The sequence below is a fragment of the Struthio camelus genome, chromosome 6 (genome assembly GCF_040807025.1).
Source record: "Struthio camelus isolate bStrCam1 chromosome 6, bStrCam1.hap1, whole genome shotgun sequence".
In the NCBI taxonomy this organism is placed as follows: domain Eukaryota; kingdom Metazoa; phylum Chordata; class Aves; order Struthioniformes; family Struthionidae; genus Struthio; species Struthio camelus.
In genome coordinates this window covers 29,790,027-29,809,793 of record NC_090947.1, presented here as the reverse complement: position 1 = coordinate 29,809,793, position 19,767 = coordinate 29,790,027, and the positions used below count along the sequence as shown (strand labels likewise).

General features: G+C 43.5%; 1 protein-coding gene across 1 annotated transcript; it reads left to right on the top strand.

Moving 5' to 3' along the window:
- Positions 1-65: 65 nt before the first annotated feature.
- Positions 66-18,859, top strand: TMEM169 (transmembrane protein 169). Its single transcript, XM_068948966.1, has 3 exons — positions 66-179; positions 12,636-13,067; positions 14,845-18,859. The coding sequence occupies exons 2-3, from the start codon at positions 12,761-12,763 to the stop codon at positions 15,465-15,467; spliced, it is 930 nt and encodes a 309-aa protein (XP_068805067.1). The 5' UTR covers positions 66-179; positions 12,636-12,760; the 3' UTR covers positions 15,468-18,859.
- Positions 18,860-19,767: the final 908 nt, after the last annotated feature.

Genomic DNA, 19,767 nt, shown 5'->3' with positions numbered 1-19,767 from the left:
CGCCCGCGCCGCGGTGAAGCGCCGGGGACCGCCAGGGCGACGGCGGCGGGGACGGGGAGCGGGACGGCCAGGGCGAGGCGGCGGCGGCGGCGGCGGCGCCCGGGGGCCCGGCCCGGCGGGGCGGCAGGGCAGCGGCGCCGCTCCTCCGCGCCCTGCAGGCCGAGGCCGGCGGGCGGCAGGTAAGGCGGCTGCGGGGGGCTCTGCGCGGGCTGCCCACGGGCCGAGCGCGGGGAGCATCTCCCGGGGAGCCACCGGCGCTGGCGCTGGGCGCGGCGGGGGCCGGGGCCGGGCGGCGCCGGGGCCGGGGGGCCGGAGGGGGCCGGGGCGCGCCTGCTGCGTCCCGCGGCGGCGGCGCCGACCCGCGCTGCGCCCGAGCGGCGGCTCCTGCCGGCTCCCCCCTTGGTCGTGTGCTTTTTTATTTGGGGGGAGGGGCGCTTTTGTTTGCCCGTTTCTTTCTCTTTTTTTCCTTTCTGAATAAAAAGGTTGCATCTTCTGCTCCCGAGAGAAATCCCTGTTCGCCTTCACATTCTCACATACGCTTAAAATAGCATCCTGGTGACTCATAATTTCTTATAGCTCCTTACCTGCTGCCTCGCTTTAACAAAACCTTTCAGGATCGACCCTGCCCCCCCCCCCCCCCAGCTTTAAAGCAAACGTTTTTTTCCGAGGAGATGCGCTTTTCTCAGCCAGACGTATTTTTCGGGACTGTCTCAGGTCATCTTCCACAGAAACGTGGAAAAGCAGCCCTCAGGACCAAGGGGGACTGGAGCCCTGGCCAAGAGAAATGTGTTTAATTCTCTAAACGTGCGTGTCTTAATAAATTTCAGAGGAAGCTTCTGGTATTCGCCTACCAGGGGTTTATGCCCTGTTCTGCACATGGAAAAACCTTCTCCAGAAATGGACTTTGTTGGGAAGATGCTGTAAAGGCTCAGATGACCCCATTTTCAACAGCATTTAGTGTGTTCCTACCATAGCCGTTTTTGTATTAAAATTCCTTTATGTTGTTTTAATTCAAGATTGCCCTCAGTAACCTCAGTATTGCTTATTCAGTTGGTGGAGACATTACTATACCATTACTTTCATTTCTATCCCACAATAAAGTACGTGACAGATCATCCTTGTCCGTTGCAAATGATTTTAACCAGCTTTGATGTGCCCAGGACTGTATGCACGTTGATCATCTTTCCAAGCATCTCCTCTGTCCATCTCGATAGAAGAGATGTTTGAAAGTACATCTATCAATGTGGTTGTTATTTTTTTCCTTAGGGTAGATGGCTAATGTGTGAAGACAGTGATGGAAAAAAAGATACGTACACATGTGAAGTGGCAAAGTCATACAGTCCATTTTGGTTTTCTCATTTGTCAAACAGGAAAATATATATTTTCCTTGAAACATGTTCTGAGGTTTAAGGCTTTAAATCAAAGACAATTATAAGAAAACCCCTTTCTTCTTTAGTTCAATGTGTTTCAAAGGAAGCACCCTCCTTTTAAATGCAGGGAGGGGAAGGTATGGAGAAGTTACAGTCTGCCCAGACCCTTTCAGCAAGCAGTGACAAGACGGAAAGAGACATTTGTTTGGTGACTTGGACCTGTGTGTGGTCTAAGTATTAAACATGGTTGCCTTCCAGATGGGTTAATGTTTGCAGAGTAGTTTGCTAAAGCGCTGCATTACTATCTGGAGGCAAAGCGTGCAACACTACGAATGACACTGCAAGATTTTTTTTTCTTTATCTTCCACAATCTGGAGACTCAGCAGATCCCCATTAATTATCTCTGGCTGCCCTATATATCTTAGACAGGCTGTATTTGAGAGATCTTTAATTAATCCCCGAGAGAAACATTCATTTGTACTAGTGAACTAGATCTTCACATCCTAACCTGCCTGCCATCCCTACTGAGCCAAAGGCCACTAAGGAAAACCCAGGGCGCCGGTCTGTGCATATCACTTGTTTCTTAGATTTCAGTGCTCTTTCTGGAGAGTGCTGTTGAAAAATTTTGCTTCCCTATAAACATAAGTTAATTGTTTTCTGTGAAGTTCTGGAATTTATCAATAACCGCAGCAGTGCCATAAGTTACAGACTTAACACTTGAGATATAAGGTTCTGTGAGAGACGTGGGAGAAGGCATAGAGGCTGGCGAGTAAGGAGTCAAGAAAAGGAGATATCCATTCCGTAGCATTAAATGGAGGATGGCCCCTCGTGGTACCAAATCTATCCACTAGGAACTGAACTGAGATAAGCAACTTTCACAGGTATTTTCAGCAAGGCAGTGGCTTCTAGTGCCTGTTGTGTGGATTGTCTTTGAACCAAGGATTCAAAATGCATCTCGGAGTGGATCGATTTTACTCCAGTGTTTGAAATTCAAAATGATTTAAGCTGAAAAGAAGAAAATCTTATTAACCAAAATCAATTTTAATCTTCTCCTACATTTATACTTTCTTATTCACAAAGGAATGTTCATTTTCTTTTATTGGTTAAAACATTTTGGTCTATCGCTATGCAGTCATGGCACTAAATTCAGTAAGAAGAGGGCTCTTTCTCTATGTGTTTCTGTTATTCTGTAAATGTAATGTCCAGATTCTTAATTTGTATGTGTTTTTCTGAAAGAGTGTCTGATTAGACAGCAGTTGTTTAGGCAGGGTTGGAGCTTTGGGAGGGGGCTTTTTTTATTTTACTTGCAGTACGTGTCAGCTTGCATTTGGAAGAAATAAATCTGCATTTAAAGCCTCAGAGTCTTCATTTACATTTTTGAAGTTAAAACTATCTTAAAGTGATAGATACATCAAGGAAAAAAATTAAAATAGATTTACATTCAAAAATCAAAATGCTTTATTTAACAAAAGAATTAAGCGGTAGTTTTTTCCTCCTCCTGCCACCCCCACTGGTTGTCAGCTCCTTCAGAAACTGAGAGATTAGCACATGTCATTCTTTAGCATCTACCTTTTCATTTATAGATTGGAGAGGGAAAAACTGGCTTTCATGGTTTTTCAGCTCCCAGTTTGTGACTTGGCTTTGAATGAACTAGTTACATTTTTTGAGATGAAGAAGAAATGCCACATTTTCAGAAAAGGCTAGTTTTGTCAAAAGCCGATTTTGTACTTTGCCAGCCAATGATTCAGCTATTCAGTTGATGACATCTGCTAGTCCAGTTTGCCATGCTTTAAAAATCCTGGCAGCAATACATACTGCTTGAATCTTCCTTTTAAGCTCTTGTCCTTCAGGGGAGCTTGCACATTCACCCTGTTTGTCTCCTCCTGTAGCTCTGAATCCATACTGGTGAAGCAGGGAGGGCTAAGAGTTATTAAATGCCAACCCATTGTGAGAAAACAGGTCACTCTGGACAGGAAAGAAACCTCAGTGGGATCCAGACCAGGAGAGGTATTCCTGGGACCAGCAGTCTTACAAGGAGGGGGAAGCTGAGAAGATTTAATGAAAAGCATCTCAGTGCTGGAATAAAACCTTAAGGAGAAGGAAGACTTGCAGCATGGGGTTTCTATTAGTGAACCTTCAGAGAAATCAGGCTTGCAGTCTGGCTGCCTCTGCTCCCCCAGAGCCTCTGCTTTGCTGGATGCTGCAGGTTTTCTTTCCTCTTCTGGGACACCAAGATTGCACAAAGTATGACAGCAATCACCTTTTTTCTTTACTTATCAGAAGAAATACCTAGATTGAGCCAAAGTTGATCAAGAAGCTGTTTGAATTTCTGTTTCTTTATGTCTCTGTAGTATCTTATGGGATTAGGCAAGAAGCCTCTTCATAAGTCCCTGGTATCTGTGTATTGTCCTCTTTGGCTGTTTTCCTTCCACTACCTGTCATCGGCAGGTGAGAGCCCTTCTGTTTTATGACTCCTGGTGTCCTTGTCAGATGATGCCTCCCAGTCTGCCTCATCCAGTGGTCAGCTTCTCTGGCCAATTGATCTCTTCAGCTACTTCCCCTCTAGGAAGATATTTTACTCTCAGTGATATCTCAGGGGATTTCAACCTAATTAGGAATAATCAGGTTTTTACAACCTTTCATCATTATCCCAGAAATTTCATTCGAGCAATTAAAAAAAGACAGGAGACACCAAAGACAAACATCATACTCAAAAGTAGAGTTTGTAGCCTCACAAGATGTAGAATGTCTGTATCAAACAGTTTGGAATTGGCAGATTTTCCACATAATCACACACCTCACTGATATCATATTAATGATACTGAAGCATTAACTTGTCTGCAATTGCAAGTGCCTTATTTTTTAATACCCTGGCATCATGGACCTCCAGCTGCACTTGTATCCAATTGAGAGTCCCCTGAGCCAACTAATGCCTGCTGCTAGAGATACCGTCTAAATATCTTAGATTATATTTACTATGTAATGCATTAAGCAATCCTGAATCACTCTCAGGGGAATCTTCCAATTCTCAGTGTGTACAATTTCTTCAGCAACTCCTGGGCCACAGCCTGCTGTTCTTACTCAGAGAAAATTCTGATCTGAAGCCTCTGAATATCTTGCCCAAATAAGAACTCCAAGACGTAGGTTTGTGTCACTATTTTTCAGATAATCTGTTCCACGTTGGGATTTAGAACTGACTGTGTTTTCCATCACGTTGTGTGGCAGCAACTTCTTGCTGTGTAATTTCCAGGTATTTCTGTATGTGGTTTCTCATGTTATCTGAGTAAAGCACTGCTGTGCGTGGTATCCTCAACAGCATGGAGCAGGGTAGGAAAGGAGAGACTGAGGCATGTTCAGGGATCTTCCAGGTAGGAAGAAGGAAGAAAAAAGAAAGCCTGAGGTGCTAATGCTGGGTCCTAGTTTTTAGTTATTTAAAGGCTGCCAGGAGTCCAACATGCGTTAAAACATCCTGGCAAAACCGCTACATGATTTCCTGAGAAAAGGAAATTGAGGTCTTGCAATCCTTCACTGAAATAACCACCTGCCAGCCAGGTCTCGACCTAGCTAAGACTGTGCTGTCTTGTGTTAGCAGAAATACTTGACACCCACCACTTCTGCTTCATGGCTCTGCAAGCTTTGGTCATAGGAACTTGCCAGTGTGTCTTACTTGTATCTGTGTTTAGGTACACACTTTGTAGAAGGCATATGCTGTGCGCTCTGGACAGGGGACAGTGGCAAAAGGAAGCGAGGGGCTTAAAACTCTGTTTTAATGTACTGCTACATGCTTGCTCTGTTGTTACTGTTTTCTAGGTGTCTGCTTATCGCTTCTGGGTTTGGGGGTTTTTTGGTAGGGGAGTTGTATCCACCATTTCTGAAGTTAAAACACCAGTTTGATGTGTGGAGTGAGCTCCTAGTGTATCTCACAACCCTATTTAATATGAAGTCTTCACACTGAGGATATATCAGGTGTTGCACCAATAAAAAGAGATGTCACACCTGATCCCATGTCACACCTGATCCCAGCCTAAAGACACTGCTGTTGGAGACAGGATGTTGGGCTCGAAGGACTTCTGGTGTGACTGACTTGCTTCTGCTCTTCCTATGGTATTATGTAATCCAGCAGTGACCTGGTAAATGGGGCAGAAATTACAATAGGCACCTGCTATGTTTAAAGGTGCAGGACAACCTGCTTGCTTTGGGCAAATGCATAAATGATGGGTGGAATAAGGGAAGGGAGAGAGCATGTCTCTACTTTATTGCTGAGATTCTTTTCCTAGAAGATTTAAGCGCATTTGTTAAATTTCATCGAGATGTCTATGTAAACCACTCGGATTGCTTTGAGAATTTCAAACCATCCTCCATTTCCAAGTCATTCTCCTTTTAAAGCCTTGGTTGTCTTTGGAGGTTCAGGTACATGTGCCATTCATTGAAATCTTTGGCATAATATAACACACATAAGGAAACGGATCTCATGCCTGTGGAAGCTTTGAGTCCTTTGTCTGAATTTATTTCTCTTACCAGTCTCAGCAAAGAAGCGTGGAGAAAAAGGAGAGAGCACTTCAGGCTTTTGCTCTAAAAAAGGGTACACCAGCAGTGTCTGGGGATTTTGAATTAGTTGGTATGCAAGAAAAATGACTAGGCATTTTGTTTAATATAAAATAAAAACGCACAGCTATTCTTGTAGGCTATTTTCCAGACTTCAGTATTGCTGATTTGCACAGCAGTTATTATCCTGTGACATTTGGGAAAGTTATGGAACAGCAGAGGAAAAAAAAGAACTGATTCATGAAACAGATGCTCTGTAAAATGCCTTTGGCTTTTAGAAAAACTCTTTGAAAATGTCATCCAGAAACAATTTAGTGATACTTTGGAAAGCTCCTCATCACTACTTTTTTGTTTGTTTGTTTTGGCTGTATCTGTAGAATGTCATTAGCAAGCAATGGGGTCTATCGCATGAAGGAAGGCACGGAGAGCAACAGGCCCAAGCCACGTAGCGTGACCCCAGGAGCCCTCGCCCTCACTCCAAACCCAGGCAAATCTAATCTTGGTGCTACTGCAGGCGCAGGTGAAAGTGGACCTATGCTGGCTGACACAGGGCTGGCTCATGTCAGTCCAGAAAAATCAGGACTGAGCAAGTTTGGGTCTCTTGGTGCCTGCCTGCAGAGACTATGTCACTTACCCACTCTTTCCTTTACTTTAGCTTTGGGCCAGCACCCTCTGCTCCTGAGGAGAAGGCATGGGGTGGGGGGCTCTATTAGCCCATACCCTTAAAGTTTTTGGTGGCATGAGTCATTTTAATGCATTATCCTCTCCATTTTGGTCCTCAGTGCCCTCCTGTGCTTTTGGCAGTCCTGACTGAGGTCAGCTGCTGCTCTGATGCATAGCCAGAGCATGGCCATTTTTCTTCTCTCTCTGTCTCTGTCTCTGTCTCTGTCTCTGTCTCTGTCTCTGTCTCTGTCTCTGTCTCTGTCTCTCTCTCTCTCTCTCTCCAAGGAATAAAAGTGTTTTGGAGCCTGTGGCCTAGGCAGGGGTAGCTGCTTGCTTTTTCCTACCTTGCTGGGAGGCAGTAGGCAGGTGTTTCTCTTCATGCCTCATACTATAGTCATACAGACACTTAATCCAGCCTCCCTATGGATCACTGCCATAAGGAATAGTTTTCTTCCCCTTCTTTAGCCATTCATTCATCTGTACTGGTAGCAGCATGGTGAATATGATGAGAGAATTCATCTGGCTGAAAATAACTTTTTATTTTCTTTTGAAACGCAAAAAGATTATTTTCATCCAGGTATCTCCCTGTCAAGTTCACCACAAGCTGCACAGACACTACTACTGTTAGGCAAGGGGTGTTCTCACCTTCTCTTCTAACATCTCATTCATGACAGCCTTGGATATTTGCTAAATTCAAGCAATTGTGTACAATAGTTTAAGCTATTTCACTGTGAAATGAAGAAAGAAAGAACAGTAGTGTTTCTCTGTTTCAGCAGGGTATGCTGAGGATGAATATATGAAAGATTGTGTGGAATCATTTTGGTATTTAAAATAGATCCAAGGCTGGCATAACTATCTAGGGAGCCTTACTGTTTGGCACTCTCCCAGCACAAGATCTGAATTAAGTGTGCTTCTTCTGCAGGTCTTGCTACATGTTTATATAGAGTCTGGGGCACCATGTCCTGCTTTGGACCTTTGTATTCTCCCATAATGTGACTGATGGTAACAGACAGATCTGTTCCAGACAGCCGGATGTATCTGATACCCCTTTTTTCATGCATACAACCTGTCAGCAGACAACCCCTTTAAAAATACTAGGGGTTGGAAAGTGCGTGGTGGGGAGATGACTGTCGGGTAAAAGGAGCAGGCAAAGGAGGATCTGTGGCTGGGGAGCTCTCTTTCAAGATGGATCTCTGGGGTAAACTTTCCCTTGTCTCTTCTCCACCATGGGTAACTCACAGTGCTTATAAAACACAGGTTGATTTTTGTTTCTGCAGATAACCCCTGCATGATTTGAGTGAAGACATGGTGCCAGTTCTTCTTGCATGTTGTCCATTTTTTATGACTATAAAAATAAAAATTGATGCTCCTCACTGCTTACAGTCTGCATTTTTTCCTATCATGTCTGCTCTGAGCAGTCATAAAAAGGTTACTTGTGCTGTAGCAGGAATTTAAGATCAAGTATTTTATTAGCTTGCTGGAAGGCTCTTCCTGCCTCTCTGCATTCAAACAGGGTAATTTCTCTTCTGTTGGCAGCAGGATCAAACCCTGAAAACCAACGGAAAAACCTCCTTTGACCTAAATGGTGCAAGACCAAGCTTTGAAACTCCTGTTTTGTGTGTCAGAAACTAATGCTGTCATGGGAAGCGTAAGCAGCAGTAGCTTTCCTGCATAGTAACAGAAGACTCAGCTTCTAAAAATTCCTCTCCAAAGTGTTTTTGCAGAGCCGCCTCCCCAGGGTTTTCCATCTGTTTTCACACGAAGTTTAATAAAAAATTGTTTGGCTAATAAACTGCTCCCTGCTATCTCTGAAACATGACCATTTCTTTTCTTTCCCTCCCATGGACAGTTATTAGCTTCCTGTCTGCCCTTGTGCACCCATGTGGGAGACAGTCATCACTGATATTAGATGCACAGCTATTGCCATGCATCATCTTCACAGCGGGGCTTTTAAGGAGTGGAGATCTCAGTGCATGCATGGAAAGAGTTGGTGCTATAAGCAGCTGTGTGGAGCAGGGCTGCCAGAGCTCTCCAGGGTCTCTCAGCAGTATGCTGAGGGCTGGCCTCGTTCTTATAGGATATGAAGAAAAAGGAGAGAGAAAGAATAAGCTTTGTTCACACTACTGCGATTTCTGTAAGAGCACCTTTTTTGTTCACAAGTACTGAGAAAATATTCTCAGCAAAAGTCAGACTGGGGTGTGAACCTGTTCGATTCACCAGTGTCCTTGAGCAGTTTGGTCAACAGCTGAAGGACATAGGGCTGAGGGTGGTGTTTCTAAGGTGTTGCGTTCAGAAGGTCATGCCTGGGTGGCAGAGGGTAGCCTGGCTGCAGCGTTGATGGGACCAACTTCTGAGAACAGAATAAACTCACACTTCATCTACCACAGGGGCACAGTTCACCTCTTTGTGGTCTGGAGTGAAAACAGGTTTAAGATCAGGAGGGATCTTTGTGATCTTCTACTCTGACCACCTATCTAATACAAGTTATAGGATTTCCCTACGTTAACGCCTCTTCCAGCGCAGTACCTCTGACTGAACTTTTAGAAAGATACCCAGTCTGGATTGGGAAGTTTCCAGTGATGGGATAATTCTCCACAGCTCTCAGTGATGCATATCAAGGGACACCTACCCTATATTTGTTAAAATGCCTACCTGGTATCTATCCTGTATTTTTATCTTTCAGCTTTTTATCTTCTTTATCTTAGCCTTCTCTGCTGGATTAGAAGATCTTTTTCACCACATTTTTGTTCCTGATGTAGACAGATTGACATCAGATTTTACCTCCTTGCCTCTCATAGAGAATAATCTGGGCTCTAGCACTTCCTTATCCATTCATCAACAGGAATGGTGGTTCTCAGGGTCTTGGCCCACGTTGCCCATTCCCTTCCCTCTTTGTGGTAGGGACAGCTCAGTTGCTAGAGAAGAAACTGAGATGACAGTCCTACTGCTGAGGTGTTTCTTTCCATTACAGAGGGTAACTTGCAGTGGCAGTAGCTGCTACAGTGGGGGTGAGAATTTCAGACATAACAAGGTAACTTGAGGACCGTGGACATCTTCTGGTCATTAATCTGTATCCTGCCTTACCTGTGATCATGAGAGCTGGACACAGATTTCTAGTAGCAATCATATCTGTGCCAAATTCACAAGTAACATCACGTTGCTCCTCCTCAAATAGTCACAGTTCATGTAGTCCTTTAGGCTTTGGCATCACACTGATAACTAACATTAGCTTATCATCTCTCACGGCTCTTGGGCTTTCATCATGCCACGGGGAGGCAGGTTGCACTGGCCATTCCGCTTTTATTTGCATGTGAGTTTACCCAAGGTCACAGCTGGATAAACTTCAAAAAAAAAAAAAACAAAAACCCAACCACAAAGCCTCTAGCTTTGGATTATTTTTAAGTGTTATTGGCAAGTTGCGGTTTAGCCAGATTTATCTGTCCCCTTTTCAGGACAGGAGGAGAGTGTAATCCCACTAAGTGTGGGATTACAGCCAGGAACTTCTGGAATCTAATCCCAGCTGAACATCCATGTGTCCAAACTTTTAGTAGATCATCCTAGCAGTGATGCTTCTGGCTTCTCTGGGACTTGACCTGCCTTATTTTTACCACCTCTGGGAAAGGATAGACTCTCACTGCTATCTCAGAGACTCATTAAGCTGAATCAATCAGGTGTTATTAGGATTTTCTAGAGGTAAAGCGTGAAGTATTATCGCTAATCCTCAAAGGAAAGAGCTAGAGCCTCCTTGTACCTTCCAGACAAGTTTATTCAACAGAGTGAATTTATTTCATAGACAGTTGCCCCAAAAAGGCATTTTAAAAAACACTAAATGAAAAATGGAGGTAAAGAGATCTCAGAGTCCTGCCAATGTTAGTATTTAAGAGCCAGGGTTTGCTGTCTTCAAAGTCAATGGGTGGCTTGCTTTGGAGCTAAAAGGGGGAAGTTGAAAGCTAAGCATTACATTTCACTGTGAAGTTTCTTGCATATCCCATTCCCCTTTTATATTATGGCATGTGGAAAACTAGCTATCTGCATGCTACTTCCAGGTGTAAAGGCCACATTCCTGAGGCAGACAAGGTACAACAGCCATAGGGAGGAATTGCTTCTCCTTAGCTGATTTATGTTTTCTGTGTTGGTTTTTTTCCTAATGTGAGGAATGTTTCTCACAAACACCCAAAGGGGGCAACATTCCTGTATTGTTTTTGCTCCATTCTCTTTGGGGGTTGGAATTTGGGATGGGAGAAGAATGTGAAGGCAGTGATCTTGAAAAGCTCACAAACTAAACTGCACTGATGTACCAGCCTAGGACACTAATCAGAATTGTGCTTCTTCTTGCTTCTATTGATCAACAGTGAAATAGTTAAACTAAGTTGCTTCTAAGTAGTTCTAAGTAAGTGCAGCATTTGACATTGCAGTGAGGAGTGACTAAACTTCAGTCACTTTAGTATTTTGTAGAGCAATTTTCCAGTATGTCTGCAAATTCAGGCATACATTTTTTGCATGGCAGGTGTAAACTCAGATGGCAATCTAAACAATCTGTTCCCAGCCATGTTGCAGAGCCGGCCAAGATATTCCCATGCCCAATGATTTGGAAGTAGTCTTAATTTTCTGGATATGCTATATCTTGTTTTTTGAATTTCATTATATCTGTCTTCTAATCAGCAGTGAAAATTTGTTCTTTGTCGTGCAAAAAATGATCTAAATTGTTGAGTTCTTTTTTCTTTAAAGCCACACAGAGGCAGCTAGTCAGAGTCGTTAGGCGTTAAGCTGATGCAACTAATAGTTTTGGAGGGGGGCGTATAAATAGTTGATCTGAAGTTCTACCACAAATTTCAAAACAAACCAAACAAAACCTTGTATCTGGGGGAAGAGCAGAACGACAGTGCCAAATCTTAAAATGCTCATTTTTTTTCCTAGCATCTGTTCAAGTAAAACAATTTCACCAGCGTTTCTTGGGCTATAAATTAGACAACTAATCTTAATTTCCTGTTACAGACATGACTCAGACATTAGGTAGAAACTTAATTCTTGGTCATGTAGTTCTTTTAAATATGTAAATGTTCAACAGAGCTCTTCAGAGTTGTTAAAATGTTGCTTAGTGTATTCATATTTGTTCCTAAATACTTAATGAATATTTGGCAGAGACAGCTTTTTAAATGTTCTGAAATCTGAGAACCATTAGCACTGCACGTTCTAGGTTGGTGGAGCAGGGCTTGTCTGCCTCAATGCATGTTCAATCAGATCTTCTTTACTTAGGCAGCATTCCCACAGATACCCGTGTTACTTACTGGTAGTTTTGCTGGAATGAGGAGTAAAAACTGAGCCCTTAAGTTTGTTTTACAGATTTGTAAAGATTTCATTTTTTTTCCTACAAAGTCAAATGATTTTGCTGTGATTTCAAACTCCCTCCCCAGTAAAGTCATCTTGGTAGTACTTTCAGCTTTAATTTCAGCTTTTTTTTTTTTTTTAATTCTAATTTGGAGAGGTGTGAAATGTCATTCATTTGGGCATCATTTGATTACTATTTGTAATATCCTTGCGATGGACAGTAAAATCAGAACACACTAAAAATTAGAAAGGCTGGCACCAATATAGCTATTGCAATGCCATATGAACACAGTGTTTCTGTTGCAATTGTCTCTAATCTAGAGACAATTGTCCCTTAATTAGTCAATTTAATTTTTGTCTGTGGTTTCATTTTTTTTCATTCTCACGTGTTTGGGCCAAACCTATTGTCTTCTCTTTGCTTTCAGCATTGCAGAGGAATGTTAAAATCAACCAGTAAGCTGCGCTTGTTTCATCTCTTTTTGTAAATGTTAATATTCTTTCCTCTTAGAGTGGCTTTTGTTTCATATATTTAAAATTGGAATTTAGGAATTAGGGTTAGGTGATATTACAAAACATGTCTCCGTATATTAAAATTGATGTACAAGACAGTAATAAAGATCTTACATGACATTTAAACTAGATGGAAGTAACCCTTATAGGAAAGTTCTAGCAATTTATTCTATTTGGTATGAAATAGACACTCTTTTTCAGCCTTTTCTCTCATTTTAGGCTGGAAATGGAGTGCATAGTTTGGATGTCAGCAGTGGGGCATCTTCATGAAACAAAGCATCCCTGGAACCATTAGACATCAATGATTTCTAAGTGCAGGAGCTGGTAGATTGGAAACGTGCTAAATGATGCCAAATGAGATGCTTGAGAGCAACAGTGGGATGGAGGAGACAGTGCAGAAAGAGAGCAAGCCTGGAACCCACAGCCCTCGCCGTGGCTCCGTGAGGAGGGCTGTGGCAACGACTGTCACCTTTGATGGAGAAGCTACTATGGACCGGAGGAAAAAAAAAAAGAAAGAGTCCCGTCCCGAGTCAATAATAGTATATCGGTCAGAGAATGAGAATAAGGTGGAAGAAGAGCAGGCAGATGAAGAAGGAGGGGAGAGGAACTCCGAGGAAGGCTCCAAGTTCCTGGGTCATTCCATGGCAGATGGTACGTATGCCTGGGAACGTCCCCTTTCCATAAACCACAGAGTCACTGCCCACCAAGACAGAGTAGCAGCAGGAAAATAAAAGGTTGGAGCTCTTGCTGCCATTCTAAAGGGTCAGAAAGGATAAAGGACAGAAATACCTGCATTTAGGAAGAATTGTCCTTTTTAAGCCTCTGCTTGGATTCACAAGCTTCAGCTTGATTAAGGTAGCGCACAGAAATGCCAGGTCTCCTTCCTCGCTCTATCCCTGCCTTGCAGTGTTGACCCTGGGCAGGAACGCAGCGCTGGGGAGAGGGGAGACGAGGGCAGAGCCACTCTGCCCAGTGCCAGTGCCAGTGTGAACTTAGATAAGATTGAAGGGAGTGTGGGATCACCTCTTCCTGAGACTAGAGGTAAGCAGAGTTTGAGTTCACACATGAAAATGCTCTGAAATAAAAAGCTCTTTCAACTGGTTTGGGCTGTCTCCTGCAGTTCTTTGCAGAGGGTGGTCGTTGCCCCTGCTGTTGGTTTTAAATGTAGGTGCAGGTTAGGGCTGATCCAGAAAAATGGTGTGCATGCTTTATATCAGTGATGCTGTGATCAAGCCCCTTTCCCTGCCTAAAACAGCTTCATATTAAGTGAAAGGATGGAAGTAGATTTAGCAGCTCTACCTGTGCTAGGGAATTTTCCTCATTATCTAGGAGACTTTTTACTGTTGTCTTCTGTTTGCATTTTCTCAGCACAGCTCCCTATTGAGAGAGATTACTTTGGCTAGGCCACATGGGGCCTCTCAGAAGCACTTTCACCTCTGATGTCTGTCCTGGATACCCTTGTGGGGAAGAATCATGGGAAGAAGGCCTGACAGCTGATCCTTTTGTGAGGCAGTGCAGCCTGAGAGGGGCATAAATGTGAATGCACATTCCTAGTCCTTCAGCCACAACAGACTATCCGAGTCCACAGACTAGGATCCTAAGCCCTATCCTCATGCTTCTCTGCTGGCTTCCTGTTTTTATGGGCCACTTCAAACTGGCCAGCCTCGCTTAAAAAGACTGCCTTCCACACCAGTTAGAATTAAGTCCAGGAGGAAACATATTTCAGTCCTATTGAGTTGTGCTCAATACCACAGCATGGGCTATCCAAGCCAATATCACTTGGAAGCTAAGGCAGTCTGTTTGTGACTTCAGCACACTTCCCAACACTTTCCTGTTTGGTGCCTTTCTTGACCCATTAGAATGAGAATGTAATTGTATGAGACTTCTTTAGAGTTTTCTAAACTTTGAAAATTGGTTTGGATTGAGATATATTGCAAATTTAAAGTGGAATAATAGCTATTCCAGAAAAACTCCGTGGATGGATATGCTTATTCCAGAACAAGAGTCTTATTTGTATTTAGCTAATTCACCCTAAGCATCCATGCTATTCAGGAAGTAATCTGTGAGGGGACTAGAGAGAAAATAAGCACACCACTTTTTGGTTCACCTTTATTTCTGTCCCATCTCTTTCCCATAAGCTCCTTCAGCCCTTTCTGTTCACATACTGTCCCCAGTACAGATGCTGGAGTCGTGATTTCTGCCATCTAGAATTCCTGTCTTCTTCCTCAGTAGCTTTTCTTCCATTTTCTTCTGTGCTATCTTCTTTATACTGCCTTGCTCTTTGTGTCCCATCTTTTTTTCTGCCGTTAAATACAATATAATTCCCTCTGTACTATCTGATTCTCTTCAGGGTCTTTGGGAGTTTACACAAAATATTCTGCACAAAAAAAAAAATAATTAATGTTGATGAGTTTATCTGTGTTTGTAGGTGTCTGGAGCATGCCTTTAGACAGCCGATATGTCACCTTGACTGGAACAATCACCAGGGGAAAGAAGAAGGGTCAGATGGTGGACATCCATGTAACACTAACAGAGAAAGAGCTGCAGGAACTGGCTAAGTCAAAGGAACCTCCTAAAGAGGACGTACCTGAGAAGAAAAAGACATGTGATGTTGGGCTGGACAGAGGCCCCCACATCATACTCTGGACCATTGTCTGCCTCCCCATCGTTTTTGTAGCATCCTTTGTGGTTTCATTTTACTATGGGACCATTACATGGTACAACATCTTCTTAGTGTACAATGAAGAGAGGACCTTCTGGCACAAAATCACCTTTTGCCCCTTTTTGATCATCTTCTACCCAATTATAATCATGGTTGTGTCTTTTTCCCTAGGCCTGTATTCAGCGGTGGCCCAGGTAACATGGTCCTTTGGGGACTGGTGGCATGCTGTCAGGGACATGGAGAAGGGCTTCTGTGGCTGGCTCTGCAGCAAGCTAGGTTTGGAAGATTGTTCTCCATACAGCATTGTCGAGCTGCTAGATTCTGACAATATCTCAGGTAGTCTCTCTGGCAAGAGCTCTGCCCAGGGGGTTGAGACTTCAGCAGTCTGAGTCTTTGCCCTGGCTGACTCTCTTGGTCATAAGCGAGTGGTTTTCACCTAGAAAATAACTGATTTATATATATATATATATATATTTAAACAAAAACATAAATAAAATACTGGGCTCAGAGTGCTCTTTAAATGTCACAGAATGCGAGTGCGCTAGCTGTTTGTGGTCCGGGTGGGGAGGTGCATGGCTCTCCAATGACTTGTCATCTGTTTTAGCTGATTACAACTTTGTAGAATAGTGAGAAAATCCAAGTCTGTGGGGCTGGGTTTGTATGTGGGGTGGCAGGGATATATGCTGAAAAGCCTGCTTCTGTAAAGTTACTCTTTGGGAACAGACGATAACCGTGAACTGCAGACCCAGTGAAAATAAGTCTCTGCTCAGGAGGTGAATTTTAGGAGACAGGAACTCATTCAGAGGTATAGGCTAAGTTGCAACGTGTATGATATTTCTGCAGGTTTCCTAGAAAGGGTTACAGCTGGCAAAGCTTTTTCAGCCATTCAGACAAATGCCACAAACCTTCCAGGTAGGCTAACGGCTGAGACGGTGTCCAAGTTTGAAAGATAGACCACTACAATACTTTGCCCAGCCTTCCAGTGCGGGAAGACTGTATAGCTCCTGATAAAAGCACATGACATATACACTGACCTGAAACACATCCATCACATGATCAAAGCTTAAGGCTTGCTCTGTAATGCATTGCATGGGAATCTGATTGTGGGGCAGACATGTAACCGAGAACCTCAGGTTACAGCAGGTGCACGTATATGTGATTAGGGGTGTACCTGCGTTTTATCTCTTGATAAGTGCACTCCTAGGAAGGAATAGGCTTCAGGAGTCTTCAGCAAGAGAACAACCAGGAACTTGCAGTCAGAACCGTTGCAATATAGGTGAGAAACATCTACCCTAAGAAGGGATAGTCAAACTGAATGTCACTGCTGTTTAAGTGTAGACTGGTGGCACATGTATTTAGGGTTGTAGACTTGACAGCGCTTGGGACCAGAAAGTCTCACTGAAACGGTCGTTTTTCAAGTTGCCCTTACGGAAGAGTCGCTGAATTGCCCTTTTAGAATAGGGAAGTCCCTGAGCCTACATTTGTTACTGCAAGTGCAAACTGCATTAGTGTCTCAGCTCTGGAAATCTCCCCTCCTTCATTTCCTGGTTAATTATATGGAAGAGCAATGGATTATATTTCCTCCTCCACTCATGTCTCGTTTTCATAATTAGTTTTCCAATTTTGGAACTTTGCATGGCATCTTAGCAGGCTCCCCAGCCAGGCTGAGGTGGCCCCCATAGGCTGGAGAAATTTTAGTTGTCTATTTAAAAAATCACTAGCAGAAAAGTTCTTTTTCTGGACTGGCATTTGACTGTTGGGTTTTGGGCCTAAGGAGGGCACATGAGGAAATTTAGAGAGACGTATAACAGACTGTAATGGGGCCTGAGTTACAAATGTCTGAAACATCAATGATTTTCTGAGTGCTCTAGTTCAGCTGGTGCTGCTAGAAAGTCTGGCTCTGCTCCCAACCCAAAAGGGCCCATCATTTGCATGCGTGTAGGTAGATAATTCATAGTTCGCAGTCAGTTTAGGCTGCACAGTCATTCATGTCTATATAGGTGTTTCACTTCCCCAATCTCCCGGTATACCAGAGGGGGAGCTGCCCTAGTTTTAGGATGTCAAAAAGAAACATGCAAAAACTGGATTTCACAGGAACTAAAGATTTATGTCGCATTTCAAGGATGATTTCAAGGTTACACTGACTGCCTGTCCAAACTAGGATGTTTGTGATGTATAAACAAGTCTGTCCAATGCTCTAGGCCTGATGTTGAGAAATAAGTGAAGTCCCTGCTGCATGCTTGGTCTGTCCCATTCTGGGAGGTCCAGCCAAAGCTGTCTCTTAGCACTGGTTTGAGAATTGACAGTGTGAGCAGTATGCAGGTCAAGTATCAAGAGCAGGCTTGGTCCCACACTTTATTGACAATGCAGATGTGCCCCTGAGCACAGGTACAGCTAGGCTGTGTTTGCCACTCCTGATGCACCAGCTTCAGTTTTTACTGGCTGAGTCTTTAAAGGCCATGGCTCACTTCCAGTAAAGAGAAAGAAAGCCACACCCCAACCCCTGAAGCAATAGCAGGTAATTCAGTGGGGTTTGAAGAAGCTGACATGTGCCCCTGGGACCAATTCAAGCAAAGAAATGCCTTTCACAAAGCTGTTTCAATCAGGGAGTTCGGTTTGCCTCTGAATTAATAGAGACGCTGAAGATAGGTAATCCCCAGTTCTAGCAGTCTATACCGACCCAGTGCAGCAACTCTGCTTAATCACCTCCCCAGGGAAAGAGCAGGTGCCCACGAGGCTGGAGAGGGGGAAGAAGTGATGTTTAACAAAAGCTCTGGGAAGGAAGGCCCATTGGCAAATCTGCTCACTCTTTGCCTAGAGGGATGCAGCAGGCATGAAAGGAGGGGACTGTGTACCTTGGACCCCACGTGTGGCAAACAAGTGAGTTTGGGGGAAGGATGCCTGGCAAGCGTGCGTTACTGCAGAGGGAGAAGAGCCCAATTCAGCTGTCATTGCCAAGTAGCAGCTGACCAAGGCTAGAGGAAAGACTGGAGTCAGTAGCACAAAGAGCCTTGAGCTTACAGAGGGCTTGAATGACAAATACTAGCTATTTACAGAATACAGCCATGTGAAATGTCTGCTGAGCTGCAGGATTTGCTGTCAGGATTGCAAACAGCCTGCTAGAGCAGAGACAAAACCAAATCTGTGCCTCTTACTGCTCTGTAAACATAAAGAAAGTCAGAGAAGTCATATTATTCTCCCTCTGACCTGGCAGCTATGCTTCTGACTATACTGAAACTGCTTGGAGGCCACCTTTTGGGGGATATACTGGAACAATCCATCGTGCATTTTTTACTTCTCTACACTTAACCAAGCTTGCCGCTGCTCCTGCTGAAGTCAGGATGCTCTGCCACTGATTTTGGTGGGGGCAGGTTTGAGCTTGGGGTTAGTTCTGGTGCTATTTGTGAAAACTTTATTCAGACTTTTCTCAAAACAATTCTGGATAGCTTCCTCTCTTGCCTGTTGTTCCCCATAGCTGTTTGCCTGCTGCAAGATATATAATCATAATGACTTGCTATAGTAGGAAGAAAAGCACAAGTTTTTGTGTTGTTCTACCCTTGCTTTCAGAAACACAAATAATTTCTGCTTATGTGCCACTGTCAAACTGCAGGGAATTCTAGTAATTCTGATTGTTGAGTGTGTTTCTGGCTGCTGTAGTCTGGATGGTTTTTTTTTAAAGTAAAGATAGCGTGTGTTTGCTGATTGTTATTTTTAATTGCATTCCCTCTTTCCATCCTTGCTGGCCTGGGTGGAGAATAAAGATATATCTGGCTTTAGAAGAGCACTGCTGTCATGCTTCTGCTTGACTTTTTGTTAAAAACAATGCCATGAGATAAACACTGTCATTCTATGCTGATAATTGATTACAAATCATCTCTCTTTGGAGATCCAGTTTACAATGCGCGTGAAATGGTTCTCAGCTTTACCTCTTGTTAACCTGTGCCTATACAGAACTGTCATACTGCTGAGCTCTGGGTTCTTCGTTTTTACTTTATAGCACACAAATGAATGCTTTTTGATTTAATTTCACTCATTGGGTATCTCTTTGGCTTTTAGCCCCAAGAATCTGTAGGGAGGGATATAATTCCATACCAAAATAGGAAGTGCACTTAACTCTACAAATGTGGTCTGTGTGTCTTTGGCTTGGTGCTGCTATTTACAGCTGTGCTGGAAAGATTTCTTACAGCCCCTAAATACTCCAGGCTTGTCTCTGTTATGAGGGCTTAAAAGGAGAATCTGCCAATAAAGTTCTCTCCTTGAGGTGTGCAAATACTAAACGACACCCTTGGTGCTCTCCCACGCAGACTTTCTACAGTCCTACCCTCCTGCTAGCATAGGCCAAACACTTACTTGACTTTTTCTTTCTTCTAAACAGCAGACATGGATCTTTGGAAAAACCCGTATGAAATCCCTAGCTGAGGTCTAGCACAGCTTCAACGTAACATAGCCGAAAGGCTACCTGAATGCCTTAAAATAGATTCAGGTGACTTCATCCAACTGGCAGTGCCACATCCAACACAACAGCTGGAAATACCAGCAAAGTGCTCTTGGTGTGGTACCTGCTGCAAAACACCACCAAGGAAATAGGATTCCTTGCATGTATATGACAGATGTATATTCTGGAATTCCTACCTTCAGTTAAGAGCCTGGCTAAGAACATTGAGCTTCTTGGTGTGGCAGGATGGGATG

Coding starts and splice junctions, on each gene's coding strand:
- TMEM169 (XM_068948966.1), top strand. CDS start 12,761: ATGATGCCAAATGAGATGCTTGAGAGCAACAGTGGGATGGAGGAGACA. Junction 13,068..14,844: donor GGGTCATTCCATGGCAGATG/GTACGTATGCCT, acceptor CTGTGTTTGTAG/GTGTCTGGAGCATGCCTTTA.